Source organism: Triticum dicoccoides, chromosome 6A (genome assembly GCF_002162155.2).
Source record: "Triticum dicoccoides isolate Atlit2015 ecotype Zavitan chromosome 6A, WEW_v2.0, whole genome shotgun sequence".
Taxonomy (NCBI): domain Eukaryota; kingdom Viridiplantae; phylum Streptophyta; class Magnoliopsida; order Poales; family Poaceae; genus Triticum; species Triticum dicoccoides.
This window is the reverse complement of record NC_041390.1, coordinates 90197025-90214584: the sequence shown is the minus strand read 5'-3', so window position 1 is coordinate 90214584 and position 17560 is coordinate 90197025. Positions and strand designations below refer to the sequence as shown.

General features: G+C 44.4%; 2 protein-coding genes and 1 long non-coding RNA gene across 3 annotated transcripts; 1 reads left to right on the top strand and 2 right to left on the bottom strand.

The window, feature by feature from the left end:
* Positions 1 to 3412: 3412 nt before the first annotated feature.
* Positions 3413 to 8346, top strand: LOC119315210 (DEAD-box ATP-dependent RNA helicase 10-like). The gene is made up of 13 exons (XM_037589877.1): positions 3413 to 3619; positions 3705 to 3828; positions 3926 to 3995; positions 4541 to 4603; positions 5362 to 5436; positions 6064 to 6183; positions 6564 to 6605; positions 6724 to 6798; positions 7298 to 7444; positions 7597 to 7734; positions 7832 to 7943; positions 8024 to 8112; positions 8221 to 8346. The coding sequence occupies exons 1-13, from the start codon at positions 3427 to 3429 to the stop codon at positions 8344 to 8346; spliced, it is 1374 nt and encodes a 457-aa protein (XP_037445774.1). The 5' UTR covers positions 3413 to 3426.
* A 144-nt stretch (positions 8347 to 8490) lies between these two features.
* LOC119315211 lies at positions 8491 to 9093 on the bottom strand. The gene is made up of 2 exons (XR_005152631.1): positions 8969 to 9093; positions 8491 to 8885 (listed from the first exon to the last, which is right to left on the bottom strand). It is a non-coding gene; the product is annotated as an uncharacterized LOC119315211 (long non-coding RNA).
* A 2726-nt stretch (positions 9094 to 11819) lies between these two features.
* On the bottom strand, positions 11820 to 15132 carry LOC119319168 (premnaspirodiene oxygenase-like). The gene is made up of 2 exons (XM_037593655.1): positions 14677 to 15132; positions 11820 to 13103 (listed from the first exon to the last, which is right to left on the bottom strand). Exons 1-2 carry the CDS (start codon positions 15130 to 15132, stop codon positions 12030 to 12032), a joined length of 1530 nt encoding a protein of 509 aa, XP_037449552.1. The 3' UTR covers positions 11820 to 12029.
* Positions 15133 to 17560: the final 2428 nt, after the last annotated feature.

Below are 17560 nucleotides of genomic sequence, written 5' to 3'. Positions count from 1 at the left end.
AAACCCAAGAATCAAAATCCTCATTTTCACAATCTTAGGGGGAGGACCGGCATGATTCAAATGAGTGGAAGGAACTGGTCCACCATAAACAAGTGATGGTTCCACATGAGCAAAGATGCCGGTGCCATTTTTACCACTAGAAGAAGGAGCCTTTTCACTACTAGCTTCCCCCTTGTCAGAGATAGCATCCGCCACCTTGTCGGTGGGGTCACCCACTTTCAACGGTGCGGTGGATAGTTTAAGCCCCTCAAGAAATTTAGTAAAATGCTTTCAACCTCGGTCGTCATGGAGGTTTTCAATGTCTCCAAGGCCACATTGAACTCCTCACGAGAGACCGAGGTTCCCCCATCGCCCGTAGACAAGGTCGGATTCACACCGGAGTGTTCCTCCACACCGTCTATGGTATCAACCATACTCTTTGGACGGTAAAGTCCTTAATAAAGAGACGAGGCTCTGATACCAATTGAAAGGATCGATATGGTTGACTAGAGGGGGGGGTGAATAGGCAACTAACAATTTTTAGCTTTTCTTTACCAAATTAAACTTTGCATCAAAGTAGGTTGTCTAGATGTGCAACTAGGTGAGCAACCTATATGATGCAATAACAACAAGCAAACAAGCAAGGAAGAGAAGTAACACTAAAGAGCTTGCACAAGTAAAGGTAAGAGATAACCAAGAGTGGATCCGGTGAAGACGAGGATGTGTTACCGAAGTTCCTTCCTTTTGAGGGGAAGTACGTCTCTGTTAGAGCGGTATGGAGGCACAATGCTCCCCAAGAAGCCACTAGGGCCACCGTATTCTCCTCACGCCTTCACACAATGCGAGATGCCGTGATTCCACTATTGGTGCCCTTGAAGGCGGCAACCGGACCTTTACAAATAAGGTTGGGGCAATCTCCACAACTTAATCGGAGGCTCCCAACAATACCACGAAGCTTCACCACAATGGACTATGGCTCCGTGGTGACCTCAACCGTCTAGGGTGCTCAAACACCCAAGAGTAATAAGATCCGCTAGGGATGAGTGGGGGAATCGAAAATCCCTTGGTGGAAGTGTAGATCGGGGCCTTCTCAACCACTTCCGAGCAAATCAACAAGTTTGATTGGCTAGAGAGATAGATCGGGCAAAAATGGAGCTTGGAGCATTAATGGAGCTTGAGCATTAATGGAGCTTGAGAGGGAAGAGGTGAGTCAACGGGGAAGAAGGGGACCCCCTTTTATAGTGGGGGCAACAATCCAACTGTTGCCCCACCAACCAGCCCCGCACAGGGTGGTAGTACCGCTAAGGGGGGGGGGGTACTACCGCTGAGCCAGTGGTACTGCCGCTCCAGCTAGCGGTACTGCCGCACAGAGGAGAGAAGCAAGGATCTGGACCCAGCGCGGTACTATCGTGGTGGTAAGGGCGGTACTACCGTTTCAAAACGGTACTACCGCCTCTACTGCCGCAACTAGTGCCGCAAAACCCGACACGAGAAAAAGAGCCCTCGAGTCGAGGCGGTAGGAGCCAGACAGCCCAGCGGTAGTACAACTGCTTGGTCACCGGTGGTACTACCGCTGCGGAGCGGTACTGCCGCTTGTGACCCTTCGGCGATACTACCGCTGGGTTGCGCGGAGAGAAGATCTCTCCGTCGAGGCTGAGGACGAGGCGGTGGTGCCAGGCAGGCCAGCGGTAATACTGCTGTGGAGTCATCGGCGGTACTACCGCTGCGGAGCGGTACTGCCGCTTGTGACTCCTCAACGGTACTACCGCTGGGTTGTGCGGTACTACCGCTGGAACCAATACATGACACAAAAAGAGAAGAGATCTCTCCAACGAAGTGGAAGAGCTTTGAGGATGAGAATCTGATGTGTACGTGTTGATTCCACCCAAGCAATACCCCAGCGGACCCCCTCTTGATAGTACGGTGCCCTCTACGCAATTAGTCCACTGAAAGATAAACGAAAGAGCTACACCATCTTGAATGACACTCCGAAGGGAAGAAAACGTCTCGTGCCAAGGATGAATCTGTGAAATACTCAAAGCACACGATTAGTCCGCAAACATGTTGTCATCAATCACCAAAACTATATCGAGAGAGATATGCCTCAACAACTTACGTATCATAGACGTGATAACTTACTTAGCCTGGGCCTATTAACTTTTGACCCTGAAAAAAGTCGTCGAAACATACCAACATGGGATCTAGATTCGAAGATCTCGTCGCGACGAATAATTTATGTGAAAATAGTTTTTCAATCAGAGCTATGGTTTGTGCTACAAAACATTTTAAAGTTTGAATTTCAAAGAAATCTTTGATGGCATCAGTAGTTTTGTTTTTATATGCATGCATATTTAACTATGCAGCTGCAAGCTACCGCGCATGTATGCAGGATTAGCGATGACGACTTTACATGCAAAGTCGTCATCGCTCATCCTGCATACATGCGTCTTTGCAGCGATCGTTCGTGCCTATAGCTAAAATCCTGCCGTCCGGTCGTTAGCACAGTCCTAAACTTTTTATAGGTTGGTGAACATTTTTCTATATTACATTTTTTAGAAAACTTTTCCACATTACGTGAATAATTTAGTTAATTAATTAAACACTTGTTGAAAGTACTTTGAATTTTTTAAAAAGGAATAAACATTTTTTGAAAGTATGCTACGACCGTGGCTGCTCATATTACAGGGCCAGCCTGCCCAAGTGACTGGGCCGATCAAGCCGGTCCACGAGGCAAGGCAACCCCTTCCGCTTCGTCCGCTGGGGTTTATGCCGCCGCGCCGACTCCGCCGCCGTGTGCGCCAAGTCCTTTCTCCCCTCGCATAACCACTGCGTCCGCGAGCGGCAGCCCTTCTCCTCCAAAATTCCCCACCCGACCGCCGCCACGACTCGATCTCTGCCACCGGCGCGCACCAGAACTCCGCGACACCGCTCTTTCCCCCGGCCCGCACCTCCGCGACGCCGCGCTGGACCTCTCCCTCTTCGGAGCTCGTTCTCTGCCTGCCCAAGGTGAGCCTGTGCTTTTTTATTTTGAGAGAACCCAAGTTGAGCATGTGCTGGATGTGGATGTGCGTGCAATTCGGCTGTGGCTGTGTGTGCTTCTGGGCTGTCTATGTTCATGCCGGTAGATGTGTGTGATGTTCCTGCTAGCCTAGCACGTGCTAATGGCAACAAGAACTAGCACACCGCTATGCATATTATATCAACGACATAAAACTGCTATCTATATGACAGCGACACATAAAACATGTTCATAAAACCATCATGTCCACTTATTTTGCTATGCCTGTATATGAATATGACAGGACACTTCTATCATGCGAGCATTTGTTTAGGTTTGCAATGTCCACATTTTTGTTATGTATACGAGAGCACTTGCATGTTATGTCCACTTCATAAATCTACCGTGCGCCACGCCACGCCTCGCAGAGCAAAACCACGCTCGTAGCCATGGATAAGGTGGATAAGGTGGTCGCCGGGGGTGGCGAGGTGCAGCAGTCGGAGCCGGAGCCAGAACCGGCTGCTGAGCCGTCGACGTTTGCGGAGCTGGGCATCTGCCCCAAGCTGGTGGAGGCGTGTGACGCCATGGGGTGGAAGCAGCCCACGAAGATCCAGGCGGGGGCCATCCCTTACGCTCTCAAAGGTACCAGCATCATCTTCAGCCATGTATATGTGCGATTTTGATGGTCGCGGATCGCTGATATATTCGAGTTTGGTTTTGGGTGCAGGCAGGGACCTGATTGGTCTGGGACAGACGGGGTCGGGGAAGACAGGTGCCTTTGCGCTGCCGATTATCCAGGCGCTGATCCAGCACCCCCAGCCCTTCTTCGCCTGCGTCATGTTGCCCACGAGGTCAACTTCTTACTTTCCTTTCTCCTTCTCGTGACACATTTTCTTCTCGGTAGCTTGTGTCTGTGTGGGAGCTTACCGTGCGGCTGTGGTGGTTCAGGGAGCTAGCGATTCAGATTGCGGAGCAGTTTGAGGCGTTGGGGTCAGCGATCGGCTTGGTTTGCTCAGTGGTAAGTGGTGTTGATACAACTCACTCTTTATTTGTTCTGATATGAATGATTTTTCAACAACTAATTGGGATGCACATACTGGAATATGCTTCGTGTCCTTGTGCTGATCATACTTCTCATTTAACTAACTGTTGTAATTGCTAGTTGTGAATTGTTGGCTACTCCCTTTGGTTTGGTTAGATTGAGGGTACTTAAGTTTGGCGAAGCCAAAGCATAGTGAATCATGGTTGCATCTATATAGTTTTAACTTTTAAAGATCATAACTTCATTGCATAAGCTTGTTGCTGTACGAGCCCATGCATACCGACAATTTCAATGTTTGTTGATGACCTTTCTCCTCCACTATGACAAGACTGCTTCACTATTCTCTTTGATATTGCTTACTTCTTCTTAATATAATTTGATGAAATTTGCTGTCTTCTTTTGCATTAAGATGTTTCTTGGTGACCATGCTACGACTTACTCAAATCAAGTATCCATCATCGTCCATGAGATTATATATTGAGTTACATTAATCATTTTCAGTTGAATTTTCCCTTTCCCAGCTTGTTGGAGGAGTTGACCGGATGCAGCAAGTGTTATCCATTGCAAAACGTCCACATATTGTGGTGAGTATTCTCTACCCAATCCTAACCTAAGACAATATAGGTTCAGGATGCTTTGTGCTTTGAAACTGCAAGCGAGGTTGAATATGTAGGACATACATGTTGATTTGCTCGGGCAAAAATCCACACTCAATCATCAACACAGCTCCTTTTAATCCTAGAGCATAAAAGCTCTGACATCAGTATTAGCATGTATTAACTCTTTGGACTTTAGAAAGACCCTTTCGGCCAACCTGAACCTTCTCCAGTTAGCCAGCTTATTGGGCCTTTTAACTTAGGTTACCATCTCTAGTAATTCTGTTTGTGAATACACTTCAGGGATTTATTGATCGATAATATATCTGAAGTTAATATACTCCTTCCATTCCAAAATATAATGCATATAGATTTTGTCCTAACTCCTAAGTCCAACTTTGTCAAGTTTGACAGTTTTTAGAATTTTTTTAACAGATACCATATCCATATGCACTATATTTTGGAATAGAGGGAGTATTATAAGCACTTTTAGTTTCGAAAGCCACTGTGATGACAAGTGCATCCTTATAGACTCTAGATGCGTCATTTCACTGAATTTTGTATATGTGGCTTCTAGAGTCTAGCAGACATGGGACTTGGGTATTCAAGATAAGGCCAAGACCTTCCATTGCATACACCAGTCACAAGTAGCAGACAAAAAGAGCTTTTATTCTCTTCCATGACATTGGAAAACTGTCTTTATCAGGACTTGGCTTGTTTTATGTATCATCTCCTCCAAAATGCAGGTTGGAACTCCTGGCCGTCTTTTGGACCATTTGAAAGATACAAAAGGTTTTAGCCTAACTAAATTGAAATACTTGGTACGCATTCTTTGCATTCTACCTTTTTTTTTTAATTTGCATTATCTTGCTGTTGCATTTATACCTATATCATTCTGATTGTTGGATGTCGCGTACATGATTTTGGTAAGTTGAATTTTCACTTTGACAGATGAAAATCATACCTGGTTGTTACGGATAGAACCTTGCATTATATAATGGAGTAATGTGCAATGTGTAATATATAAAGGTGGCTTCTCACAAATCCTTCCTCACCTGTTAAAGTGGAAACTTACATTTTCCAGGCAGTGCTATCCTGTATTATGCTAACCATCCAATATAATCAGATACTTTTTCATTTTAATTACTTGAAGCCTGTTTTGTCAAACTGAACCACCCCAACGCATGTGTTATGAACTAGCAATACATAAATGAATCAGTAGTTTTCCATATGCTTGACTGGTTGTTGTAATAGTTTCTTCGTTGTAAGTAGAAGCAATGTGCTGTAGTTACTGATCATAATGTGGTGATTAAACTCTTCGGGACCTTCATTGTCAACTATTTCTTGACATAACTAGCGTATACCTCCACAATTTGGATCAACAATACCAACTAGTTTAATCCTCGATGCTTTTATTTTGACGTGTGCCCAATCTTCTGGTTTTCTAGGTACTTGATGAAGCTGATAAATTACTTAATTTGGAGTTCAAGGAATCACTTGATGAGATTCTGAATGTCATTCCTAAAGAAAGGATAACCTACCTTTTTTCAGCGACAATGACCAAAAAGGTTGGTGGATACCAAGGCAGTTTTTTTATTATGGTTTTTCTGATTCAGTGAACCACACGAACGAAAAAACATCAATAATCTGCCATTGTTGTATTTATCAGATTGATGTGGCCTTGTTTACCGCTTTGTTTGGTGATTACACTGTGAAGTCTTGAGATATACTGCAAAAGTTGACAGTTTGTGATATATCGCACTGATTCTGCTGAACTGAGCATCTCTTTGTATTTCTAGGACTACTACTTGAACATGCTCTTCCAAGTTGCAGCAATGATGTTTGTAGTCATGAATATCCTTATTTTTCTAATTGGTGCTTCACGGCTTTGCTACCTATGTATTTTTGTTTGACTGAATACAGAATAGCTTACGGGTTTTCTTTGCAGGTAAGCAAACTGCAACGTGCTTGTCTCAGAAACCCTGTCAAGGTAACCATTCTTCTTTGTAGTTTAGGCATTCAATAAGGAGCAAAACGTTAATACAAAAGGACCTTTTTCGGAGCCTTCTTACTCTTACTAATAGAAGAGGAGGTTTTTTGGGGAACAGATTGAAGTATCCTCCAAATATTCTACAGTGGACACACTTAAAGAAGAGTGGTACTTCGTTCCTGCAGATTACAAGGTTAGTTCTTGTACTTATTAATATAATATTGTATTTAAGAAGTGCAAAGTTCCGTTTCTTTTTCTCAATACCAGGACCTGTGTGATAAATTGCAGGCCTGCGTTATCTCTTTGGACTTCTTTTAACAGAAAAATCGCAGTAATGATTAAGCCCATGTTGAAACCCTTGGACCGAGATTCTCCTACATTTAATAAACAATCCTGATAAAGAATCCCGATGCTTATACCCTTGACTTCAGGAGATTAGTTTAATTACATACATGCTCTGTTTTTTTTGAAGCCCTGACCGTAGAGCAATTGTTCTATGGTAATTTTCTATTAATAATTGTGAGTAAGTTACAAGGAGAAAGGGAAGAAAAGGAGAAAAAGAAAGAAAAAACAGAAAGAAAAAGCAGAAAGAACAATACATGTTCTTTTTTTGAGATTATATTTCTCTATTCACCATCAGTGGTTGGAGTACTGATTTCCCTTTATTGTTCGTTTGTCATTTTTGGTTTCAGGATTGTTATCTTGTTCATGTTCTGAATGAGTTGCCAGGGAGCATGACCATGATCTTCGTGCGGACCTGCGAGTCAACAAGACTCCTTGCTCTCACTTTAAGGAATCTTGGTTTTAAAGCTCTCTCTATCAGTGGCCAGATGAGTCAGGTTTTCTTTCTTAACTTTTCTTTAGACAAACAAAAGTATTTTGATTTCACCATTCAAATTATGCAGCCTTTTGAGGAGATATAAGTGAGATCCATCTTGGACATGTTAGTTTTCCCACCATAAATAATTTATTTTTTTATTCTCTTTATCAGGACAAAAGACTAGGCGCTTTAAACAAGTTCAAAGCAAAGGAATTCAACATCCTTATTTGCACCGACGTGGCAAGCCGTGGTCTTGACATTCAAGGAGTTGATGTGGTTATGAATTATGATATTCCAATGAATTCTAAGGTTTTCTATCTTATTCAACGGATATTGCCTTTATTGTCGAGAACATCATGCATTTGTATTGTCATTGATTCTAAATCTTGTACCGCACCAAATGCAGGATTATGTACATCGGGTCGGTAGGACTGCGCGTGCAGGGCAATCAGGATATGCTGTATCTTTTGTGAATCAGTATGAGGGTCTGTGGTTTAAGATGATCGAGGCGCTCCTTGGTAATAGTTTTCCTTGTTGCTTGTATCCCTTGCACACATAACTGGAGATTTCTTTCTGAAGTCATCACCTATTTTCGCAGGAAAGGAAATTCCTGTCCGGACGGCAGACGCTGATGAGATCCTGATACTTCGTGAGCATATATCCGATTCAAAGAGGATTGCACTGATGGTATGTACTCCACGTAGCAATCAATTTAAAGTGCCCACAATCGTCTTCCCTAAGTGCTGTGGCAGCTGCACCGACACCAGTTACCATTGATTTGTTATTATCTGACAGAAACTGAAGGAGGACGGTGGTCACAAGAGGAGGAAAGCGGAGGACGAGGATAAAGAAGAGGAGGAAGCTCCAAGAGGTCGCCACCGAAAACCGAGGTCTTTCAAGAAATCAAAAGGGCGGCGATAGCATCTTGGAAGAACCTCCTGCCTCGAACAGTGTTACAATCCGTATATATACGAGATACCACTCCACCTTGCAAAGGCTAGTTACAAAGTTTTCTCGGTAGTTCGTCAGATGCGGCAGCCATATTAGTTCCTTCAGTGCTATCTGTGTTAGAAAGTCAGGACACTCTGAGCAATAGCTATTTCTCTGCTTGACACAAAATTTTACGTCTATGCTACATGAAGATTTCACTTTTACATCAGACCCGTCCTTCTGTGGATGAACTCTGTCCACGGACTGGTTACGTCTAAGCTATTTCTTCCCCTGTGCGCCAAACGGAGCGCGATGCAGAGTCGTCGGTTCTTCGCAGCCGGCGATGTCGGAAGTTGCTTTTAGATGGAGAGGTCGCTGCTTCTGAGTGCGCGCGCGACGTCGCCGGCGACGGTGAGGCAGGAGGAGACCCAGCCGAGGAGCACCACCCACACCGTCTCCGCCAGGCGCGCCTCCATCTTCCATGGCACCATCGCATCCAAGAGCAACACAACCTGAGAGGCACCTCCCTTCTGCAAGCATCGCCCTGAATAAAGGCCCAGAAAACCCAACGGGGAGAAGAAAATGAAGAGAATTGAAGAGAGTAAAAGCTTACCCTGATGATGCAGAACCTTCTTCTCCCTGTTGGCCTGATTAAGAAATAATGGAAGCTGAAGGAATTGGTGTAGGCAGGGACCCTGCAGGTAGACAAGAAGAAATAGCTTGACGGAAGATGCTGTAGCCATCAGCCCCATCACCCATCCCTTTCACCTTTCAATCCGTCGCAGCAAATATCTTCTTTCTGCTATAAAAATATCAAGCTCTATGCGCTGTAAACTGCAGAAGATATCCGGCTGCTCAGGGCATGTAAAGATCTTAGAGCTATCTCCTACCAAAAATTCCAACCCACGGGTGTGGAAAGTGACAGTGAATAAGCCGAAATATCTGGTATGTGTACTTAAGAAAACACCTATATATACAAAGTAGACATCCAAATTAAAATGTAAGTGGATGATAAAATGCTAAAAAAAATCCAACACATAGGCAGCTTTTTTTTCAATTTTTTTTGCCTTCTATGCTAAAAACTGACATCTTCTTCCGAAGAAAATGGCATCCCTCTACAACTAAAACTGACAGGGAAAACATTTGTAAATGTCATCCCTCCTAGCGAACGTTCCACAGATACTGTGGTCCTTTATTTTACAAAAAGATCAGATATGCAACTATATTGTGAAGCAAATGTGGATGTCTATTCAAATACTAAGGGACTGTTCGGAGTCCCTCTGCTCCACGCTGCCGCTCCCGGAGCTGGCGGAGTTTTAGTTCAAAACTGCGGAGTGAGTGAATCGGTACTCTCCAGATTCCTAAAATCCAAGAAGCTGGTGGACTGCCGAACAGCTCCTAAGCTACATCACATTTTGAGCCTCCTGGTGCGTTGTGGTCCGTGGTGGCTTATGGGCCGGCTTGCAAGGGTGTGTCCTTGGTTGAGAGTAACGCACACCTACATAGATGTAATATATGCGTTTCACAAAAAAAACATAGTTGTAATATGCCGGATGGTTTTTTCGGTTTTGAGAAGGTTCTAGAAGGTATTGCCTGTCTTATTTGTTTTTCTTCCTTTTCTGAGTTTCCTCTACCGGTGTTAGTAAAAAAATGGTTTTTACATTTATTATTATTTATTTTCTGTTTTCTTCTCTTTTTCGTTTTTTATTTTCTCTTTTCACATTTTAATTCATGAATATTTATTAAAATTCGTGTAGATTTTCTAAAATTCATGAATGTATTTAAATTCAATATTAGTTTGGAGTACACGAACTATTAAATTTTGTTAACATTTTAAAATTTGTGGACATGTTTAAATTCATGCATGTTGTTTGAAATCTATGAACAGTTTTTAAGTTAATGTTTTTAAATTCAGAACAGTTTTAAAATTAGTGAAAATCTATTGATTTAGCGAAGTTTTCCAAATAGAAAAGTTCATGAACAGCTAGTATGCGTCGGCGTCACTGTCGTGTTGCGTATCGTGCTGCAAGTTCATGAAGGAGGAGGTGCCCCCGACGATCTTGAAGGTGCACGAGTGCCTCCTTCATTACCTCGCTGCAGCGGTGCCTCATCCTCATCGTGGAGCAGCGGTGGCCCCACTAGGATCCAATGCTCTCAAGTTCTTAACAAATATTTGAAGCAAATCAACACAGAATAAGTCCAGGTAAATGTCTCCTCGAGATCTTTGGTAGTTTGAAGGTTTGTTGTTCTTTAGAACAACAGTGGAAGAAACACCCGAGTTCCCCATGGAATCATCAAAGATCTGAAGAAGATTCTTGTGGAAGGAAGGCCTAAACACAAGCATTCAGCAACCAGAAATTCAGATAACTACAGTGCTCTAAATTCATCATCAGGCTACTGTAAATTCACCATCAGAACAAAGCAAAACATGTAAACAAACTGAAATGAGAATACTGACCTAAGGATTGAAAGTTTCTTGCTCTGTGCAACACTAGAGTCAATACTGTAATACAAAAATTTGAAAACAATAAATACATCATGAGGCTACTGTAAATCCATCATTAAGCTACAGTAAATTACACAAAATAAAGAGGCAAAAATTACTTTGTACTTGGTCTGAATATTAAACCTAATAAAGACTGTAACTGCTTTATCTGTGCACTGTAGAAAAAGACAACAACCAATGAAACCTGTACTATGACTGCTGAATTCAGAGATTACAATATGTACTACACAGTAAAATCAGGAACATAGAGGATAGTAAATCCATCAAGAATATATTTACCTACTAGCATTAATGTAGAGGATACAACTGTAAAATAGGTTGAAGGCAAAAGATACCCAGCAATCAAAAACCAAAAGGACAAGCAGAAAACTACTAGGGACCACAGAAATGATCTTCTTCACTGACTTAACCCCAAATACAGGGACAGAACTATAAAAAAAACTAGGAGCCATACTTCACTAGAATGTAGGGGCCTGACTTCACCTTACATACATAGAAATACAAAAAGTTGTAAATAAAAAAAAATGAGATTCCTCTCTTACATGTAGGGCCATGACTTGACCAGACATAAACAGACACCAACTCAACTGGGGCATCAGTCAAGTCATCCAAACATAACAAGAGCCATGACATATGGGGACAGTGAAGATCCTTTTCTCAATGCAAGTAAAATAGCAACCACGTTGGTAGAAATGGTCACAAAACATAACAAAATTTGATGTTTGTTATGTAACCAAGAACTATTTGTCTGCAGGGTACATTTTATTCACTGAGTTGCTACAATCAGATATCTGTTTTGACTTTTGAGGTAATGCATACAGTATGCAAAACTGAACTACATAGTTCAGTTGAAAATAGGACAAACAAATTATAAATGATTTTTCTCTACTGAAACAGGAACAGTCGACAGTAAAGAGCTTACTCAACTACCCAGGCGCACAACATGCTACAGAAAGCAAGTTCAGTGATACAGGATTGCACAACCGTGTAACTGTAAGTTACCTAGAGAAGCATGTTATGAACTAAACTTTTATTACCTAGAGAAGCATGTTATGAACTAGACTTTTATTACCTAGAGAAGCATGTTATTAACTAAACAATTTGGGAACAAAGATAACAGAGACAACGAAATCAAAAGGAAAAAAAAAAACTCGCAGGTACTCCTATATTAACACGCAGACTCGGGGACGAATGGTGTGGCACAGAGCCGCAACGGCGACTTACGGCGTAGGCCGAGGCCATCCGCCTCCGTCATGTCCACCACGGCGACGCCCTCTGGCAGAGACCAGTCAAAGTGGTAGCAGAGCTGCACGAGCGCCATCTGCAGGAAGGGGAGGCTGTACGAGACGCCGGGGCACATCCTCCGGCCAGCCCCGAACGGCAGGAACTCGTAGCTGCTCCCCGTGAAATCGACGGAGCTGTCCGCAAAACGCTCGGGCTTGAACTCCTCGGCGTCGTCCCCCCAGTACCTCGGATCCCTCCCGATGGCCCACGCGTTCACGATGACGCGCGAGCCCGCCGGAATCACGTACCCGCCGAGCTCGCATGCGTGGATGCTCTCCCGGGGGACCAGGAGCGGCGCCGGCGGGTGCAGCCGGAGGTTCTCTTTGATGACGAGCTTCAGGTAGGGGAGGCTGCCTGCATCGATGTCGCGCTCGCTGATGGCCGTCCTGCCGGGAAAAGCCTCTCGGAGCTCGCGCTGTAGCTTGCCCATCACCCTCGGGCTCCGCATCAGCTCCGCCATGCCCCAGTCCAGCGACGACGATATCGTGCCGGTCCCGGCCACGAACATGTCGACTATGACGCCCTTGATGCTGTTGGTGCTCAGGCGGTGCAGCGGCCCGCCTTTCTCCTGCAGGCCGATGAGAACGTCGACGAGGTTCTCCTCGACGGCGGCCGGCGCGCCGCCGGACCTGGCCTTGTCCTGCCGGACGCATTTCCTCTCTGCTATGACCTCGTCCAGGCTTGAGTCGATCGTCCCGTGGACGTCCTCCAAGGCGCGGCGCATGCCGGTCGCCCTGGCGAGCACGGACCGCCATGCCGGGAAGAGGTCGGGGATCTTGAAGCCGCTGGCGAGCGTGACCCCGGTCTTGACCGCCGACAGGAACTCCCGTGCGTTCCTCTGCTTGTTCCCGAAGGACGCGCGGGAGATGATGCTGATTGCTAGGCCGGAGAAAATCGCGGTGGCGTCCACCGGCGTCGATGGCCCGACCCCATGGATGTCTTCTACCTGATTCTTCACCTGTACATGGACAACAGGCAGAAGAGTATATTAGTTCTCTGTGGTGGATGTCACTTGTCATACACTCAGCAGTCAGCACCGGCAGCTTAATTTATTTCTTTACACGTTTGAACGAGACTGAAGCAGCTGTCTGAATTTGTCTGCTACGTACTACGTCACGCTGGATCTTTTTCCACGTGTCTTTTACTTTGCGGCCGGTCGTTAGTACTCCCTTCGTTTCAAAATAGAGTAAGTGCATATTTTGTTTTCGAAAAGTCAACATGTCTATGTTTGATCAAGTTTAAGACAAAAAATTATCAGCATCCCCAATACAAAATTAGTATCATTAGATTCATCATAAGCATACTTATGTATTTTGTTTGTTCAGTATTTTACATGTTGATCCTTTATCCCAAAATCTTGGTTAAACAATCTTTGACTTTCGAAAATTCAAATATGGACTACATTGTGAAATGGTGGGAGTAGTAAGTTAGTAGTCGCACTTGAGCAATCATTATTGTTGACTTGTAGCACCCAGATTTTGTAGCTTGAGATATTGTCTGCCGAGGCGTTTTCCTTTTTAATCTCCTATCTAGCACCATGATTTGTATTACTATTTTCTGCATTCCAATCCAAATGAATTAAAGTCCTAGTTTTATCTTTAGTCAAACATAATTAAATTTGATGAAGTCTACTGAAAAGTGTGCCAATGTTTACAACACCAAATTAATTTTATTAGATTTATCAACCTATTAATAAGTTTTCACACATGTGCTATCAAAAAACAATCCATGCAATATGGCTTAACTACACTTGCAAATAACTATGTGGCACACATTGTAAGCAACGCAAACTTGATGAAAACAACACCTGCAAAGAGACTTCATCTAAATGTTTTCTCATGTGAAAATAACCTTAAAGCCATGTGCTGTTGAAAATGTTCTCTTGACTTAATCATAAGATTATTTGCACCAAAGAGAACCATTAGATGATTTCACCCGCAAAAAAAAAGATGGTTTCAACCTTCTCTTCTATTTTTTATTTTTTGCATGGCAAAAGGCTCCACAAAGGATTCCCTATTAGGTACGCGAAGCAATTTTTTTCAGAGCTAAAGCATACATATAGCAGTCAGGGTACGTACAAAACCGGCAGAAATGCAAGATCAAAACTACCCCTCAGTTACATAATATAAGGTGTGTGATTTTTTTTCAAAAGTCAAACTTGTACTTGTTTGACAAAGTTTTTAGGAAAAAATATCAGTATCTATAATATCAAATTTGTATAGTTTAATCCATCATAAAAAATATTTGCATATTTACTACTCCCTCTGTCCACTTTTATAAGGCCTTGAAGACATTTCAGACATGATGCAAATTAGCTCATTTTTAGTTGTCTGAAACAATTTATAAAAGTGAACGGAGGGAGTATTAGGTATTGATATTTCACTCTATATAATCTTGATCAAACTTATAAATGTTTATTTTTCATAAAAATCGATGCACCTTATATTCTAAAATGGAGGGCATAATTCGTAGCTAGTGGTGCGCGTGCATGCATGTGTATGCGATTATTTGGTGAAGATCGGCTGACGTACCTCCTGCTCCCTGATGTGGCGGAAGGAGAGGACGCGGCTCGGGCTGAGTATCTCGGCGGCGCAGAGCTGCCGGAGCTTGCGCCAGTAGGTGCCGGAGGGCGAGAAGAGGATGTCGGTGTAGCTGTAGAGGACGACCTCGCCGACGAGGAGCTTGGGGCGGGTGGCGAAGCTGGCGTCGTGCGTCCTGAGCACCTCGCGGGCCATCTCCCGCGACGACACCACCACCAGAGGGGTCTGCCCTAGCTGGAGCATCATGAGCGGGCCGTGCACAGCCGCCAGGTCCCTGAGGGCGCGGTGCGGGAGCACGTTCAGGAGGTGGTGCATGCTGCCGATGACCGGCAGCCTCCACGGGCCCGGCGGCGTCCTCGCCCTCGGCCGGACGCGGAGCTTGAGGACCTGGAGTAGCACCACCGCGACGACGGAGAGTATGATGGATTGGTACAGGAGATCGGCCATGGCCGGTCACTCTGGCCTTCCGTCTAGAGCTGGAACTGTTTAGCTTGGTGCCTAGCCTAGGTGTACACTTGGACTTGATCGAGCTGCTCTGGGCATGCAGCAGGGTGTATCCGGCCGCGTATATAGAACCGCCCGATGGCATCTGCGAGACTGCGACCAAGGTGGTGGCCAGCTCACGGGTATCTGATCTCAAGTGCTCTCGCTTCGCATTGCTACGACTTCGTCCATCACCAGCTAATATTGACTTTCTGTGCTCCTGTTTCGCGATTCTAGCTAGCTAGCCTGTTCATTCAAGCAAGGTCCATTTGACTAAGACATTGCGCCACGACCGACGAGTACGCTATAGCAGCCGCCACCCCTCCCAGAAGATCTAGGGTTCCCACACCCCGTCACCCTTCGTAGTCTTGTGCCAGTTACGCCGATGGGGAGTGCCGGTTACGTCTTGTGCGGGTTACCATAAATATTGTCACATAATTTTTGCCACACTTGTCTTAGTTGAGTTGATCAAATTGTTAGCCACTTTGACTTGACTAAGAGAATCTTGCCACACTTTTTATGTCTATGACATGTGGGGTTCACTGCTCATAAAAAATCTTTGCCTTAGGTGTGGCTAGAACCAAACACCTACCTAACTTGGTCAAATTTGTCTAAGATTAGGCATGGCAAAGTGTGGCAAGGTGTGACTGGAAACCAAACAGCCCCTTAATCTACGGGTGGGAGCTGTAGTTTTTCCCTTTCTTAGAGCTTCAAGTACTTTGATCTTTTTGTCGCTTTGGCCCTTCCGACGGCGGTGACGGCAGGGGATGCTTAATAATGGACCCCCTCCTGCCTCCAGCTTCTTATACGGTTCCAGCTGCTCATGAGATGTTGGATCTTGTGACGAGATCGTATGTGGAGGTAGGTCTGCATTGTCCATCGCTTCGTTTTTTTGGGCGGTGGCGTCGGCGGTGTGCAATAAGATCTCCCCCAACTCTTCTCCGACTTTAGTGATGCGTGCATTGTGGATCGAGCAACTGGACAGAATGAACATGATTGCCTTTTCCTGTGTGGTCAATGCAGGGGGAGTTGAATTTGTCCTTTTGGGGTGGTTCTTCGGCGCGCTAGCGCCAATTTTGATATTCCGTTGATTTGGACGGGCGTCTAAGTGTGATCAACCTGACATCTTCTTCTCCGAGTCATGGAACCTTTACGATCTACGCTGGAGCTTTTCAGCAGAGATCGGTGACTCTCCCAGTTGCATGTGTGGATACTAATGTACTGTTCTAGCGACGCCCCGAAACTCCACCGGACGACTTTGGGGTGGCATCGGCATGCACTTGTAGGATGGAGAGATGGAAGATTCTCACAGGACTAGATGGTATTTCTTTTCCTTCTGTTTTAGAAAAATAATGCAAGTGTTTGATTTATTTAGAGCGTAGCTTTACTCGTTCCCAAATAAGAAGTCAATGGACGAGGAAAAAATTATAAGCAAAACTTAGAATGAAATTAATTAGTCAAAACATGTTGAGTCTGTCTTACAGCAGTCAACGACGGACAAAGTCACGGTATTCTGGTCGTCTTTTCTTACTTGAGACAGGTCAAGTTGGGAAGTAACTTACGGACAAGTTGAACATTTAACTTAAGCCGAGTCATATGGTCTACTGTCAAAACATTTAACTGTTTATTCAAACAAAATTCATTGGATTAAGTCCTTACACGACGAAATAAAGGCAACCTGGATTACAAAACTGATAATAAGGCACAAAGGTCAAAATGTTTTCGGTCGTCCTTTATTTCAGCCACACATGCCTGCCAAGTCAAAGTATTGGGGGAGGAAATAAACGGCGCACAAGGCAAACATATACGTAAGCCGAGTCATGACCTTCTGTGTAAATTGCAATAGCCGACGTATACTGGTGTGCAGCCTCCGTCTCTGATGTGCGCCATCTCCAGTCTCTCCACGTCTTCGGAATTGAAAGTTGAGAGGGAGTGGAAGAGAATTTTCAATCAACAAAACTAAAAGAAGCGAGAGCAAGATTAGTTGTCAAACTATTGGACTTGCAGCATCAGCGACCGATACTTAACCTCCATCGCTAATTGATTTATATGTGGTCGTGATCGAGAACTAGTATAGTATACGTTGGGCCAGCTCCCATCGGCGACGGTTATGCTCTGATGCGCTGGTCTTATAAGGTCTTAGCACAATGTCTTCCCGACCGTCTACTGTAACAAGGTTTGTCCGGCTCCAGTAAAGGAGGGGCGATGACGAAAGCGCGCCTTCGGCTCGCTCGAATGCTTGTAGTCGTCGTTAGGTGGTCCACGAACATGGTTGTAATTTTTATTATCTTCGTTGTTCTTTGTACTGTCAACATTAAAGATGAATAAATTAGAAGTTTCTCGCAAAAAAAAATACATGCGCACAGTATACCATAAAAGAGAGCTTCCTGGT

Excerpts from the sequence above, each read along its gene's own strand:
- LOC119315210 (XM_037589877.1), top strand. The coding sequence starts at position 3,427 with ATGGATAAGGTGGATAAGGTGGTCGCCGGGGGTGGCGAGGTGCAGCAG. Across the intron at positions 3,620-3,704 it reads CATCCCTTACGCTCTCAAAG|GCAGGGACCTGATTGGTCTG; the intron begins GTACCAGCATCA and ends TTTTGGGTGCAG. Across the intron at positions 6,799-7,297 it reads TCGTTCCTGCAGATTACAAG|GATTGTTATCTTGTTCATGT; the intron begins GTTAGTTCTTGT and ends TTTTGGTTTCAG.
- LOC119319168 (XM_037593655.1), bottom strand. The coding sequence starts at position 15,132 with ATGGCCGATCTCCTGTACCAATCCATCATACTCTCCGTCGTCGCGGTG. Across the intron at positions 13,104-14,676 it reads GCCACATCAGGGAGCAGGAG|GTGAAGAATCAGGTAGAAGA; the intron begins GTACGTCAGCCG and ends GTCCATGTACAG.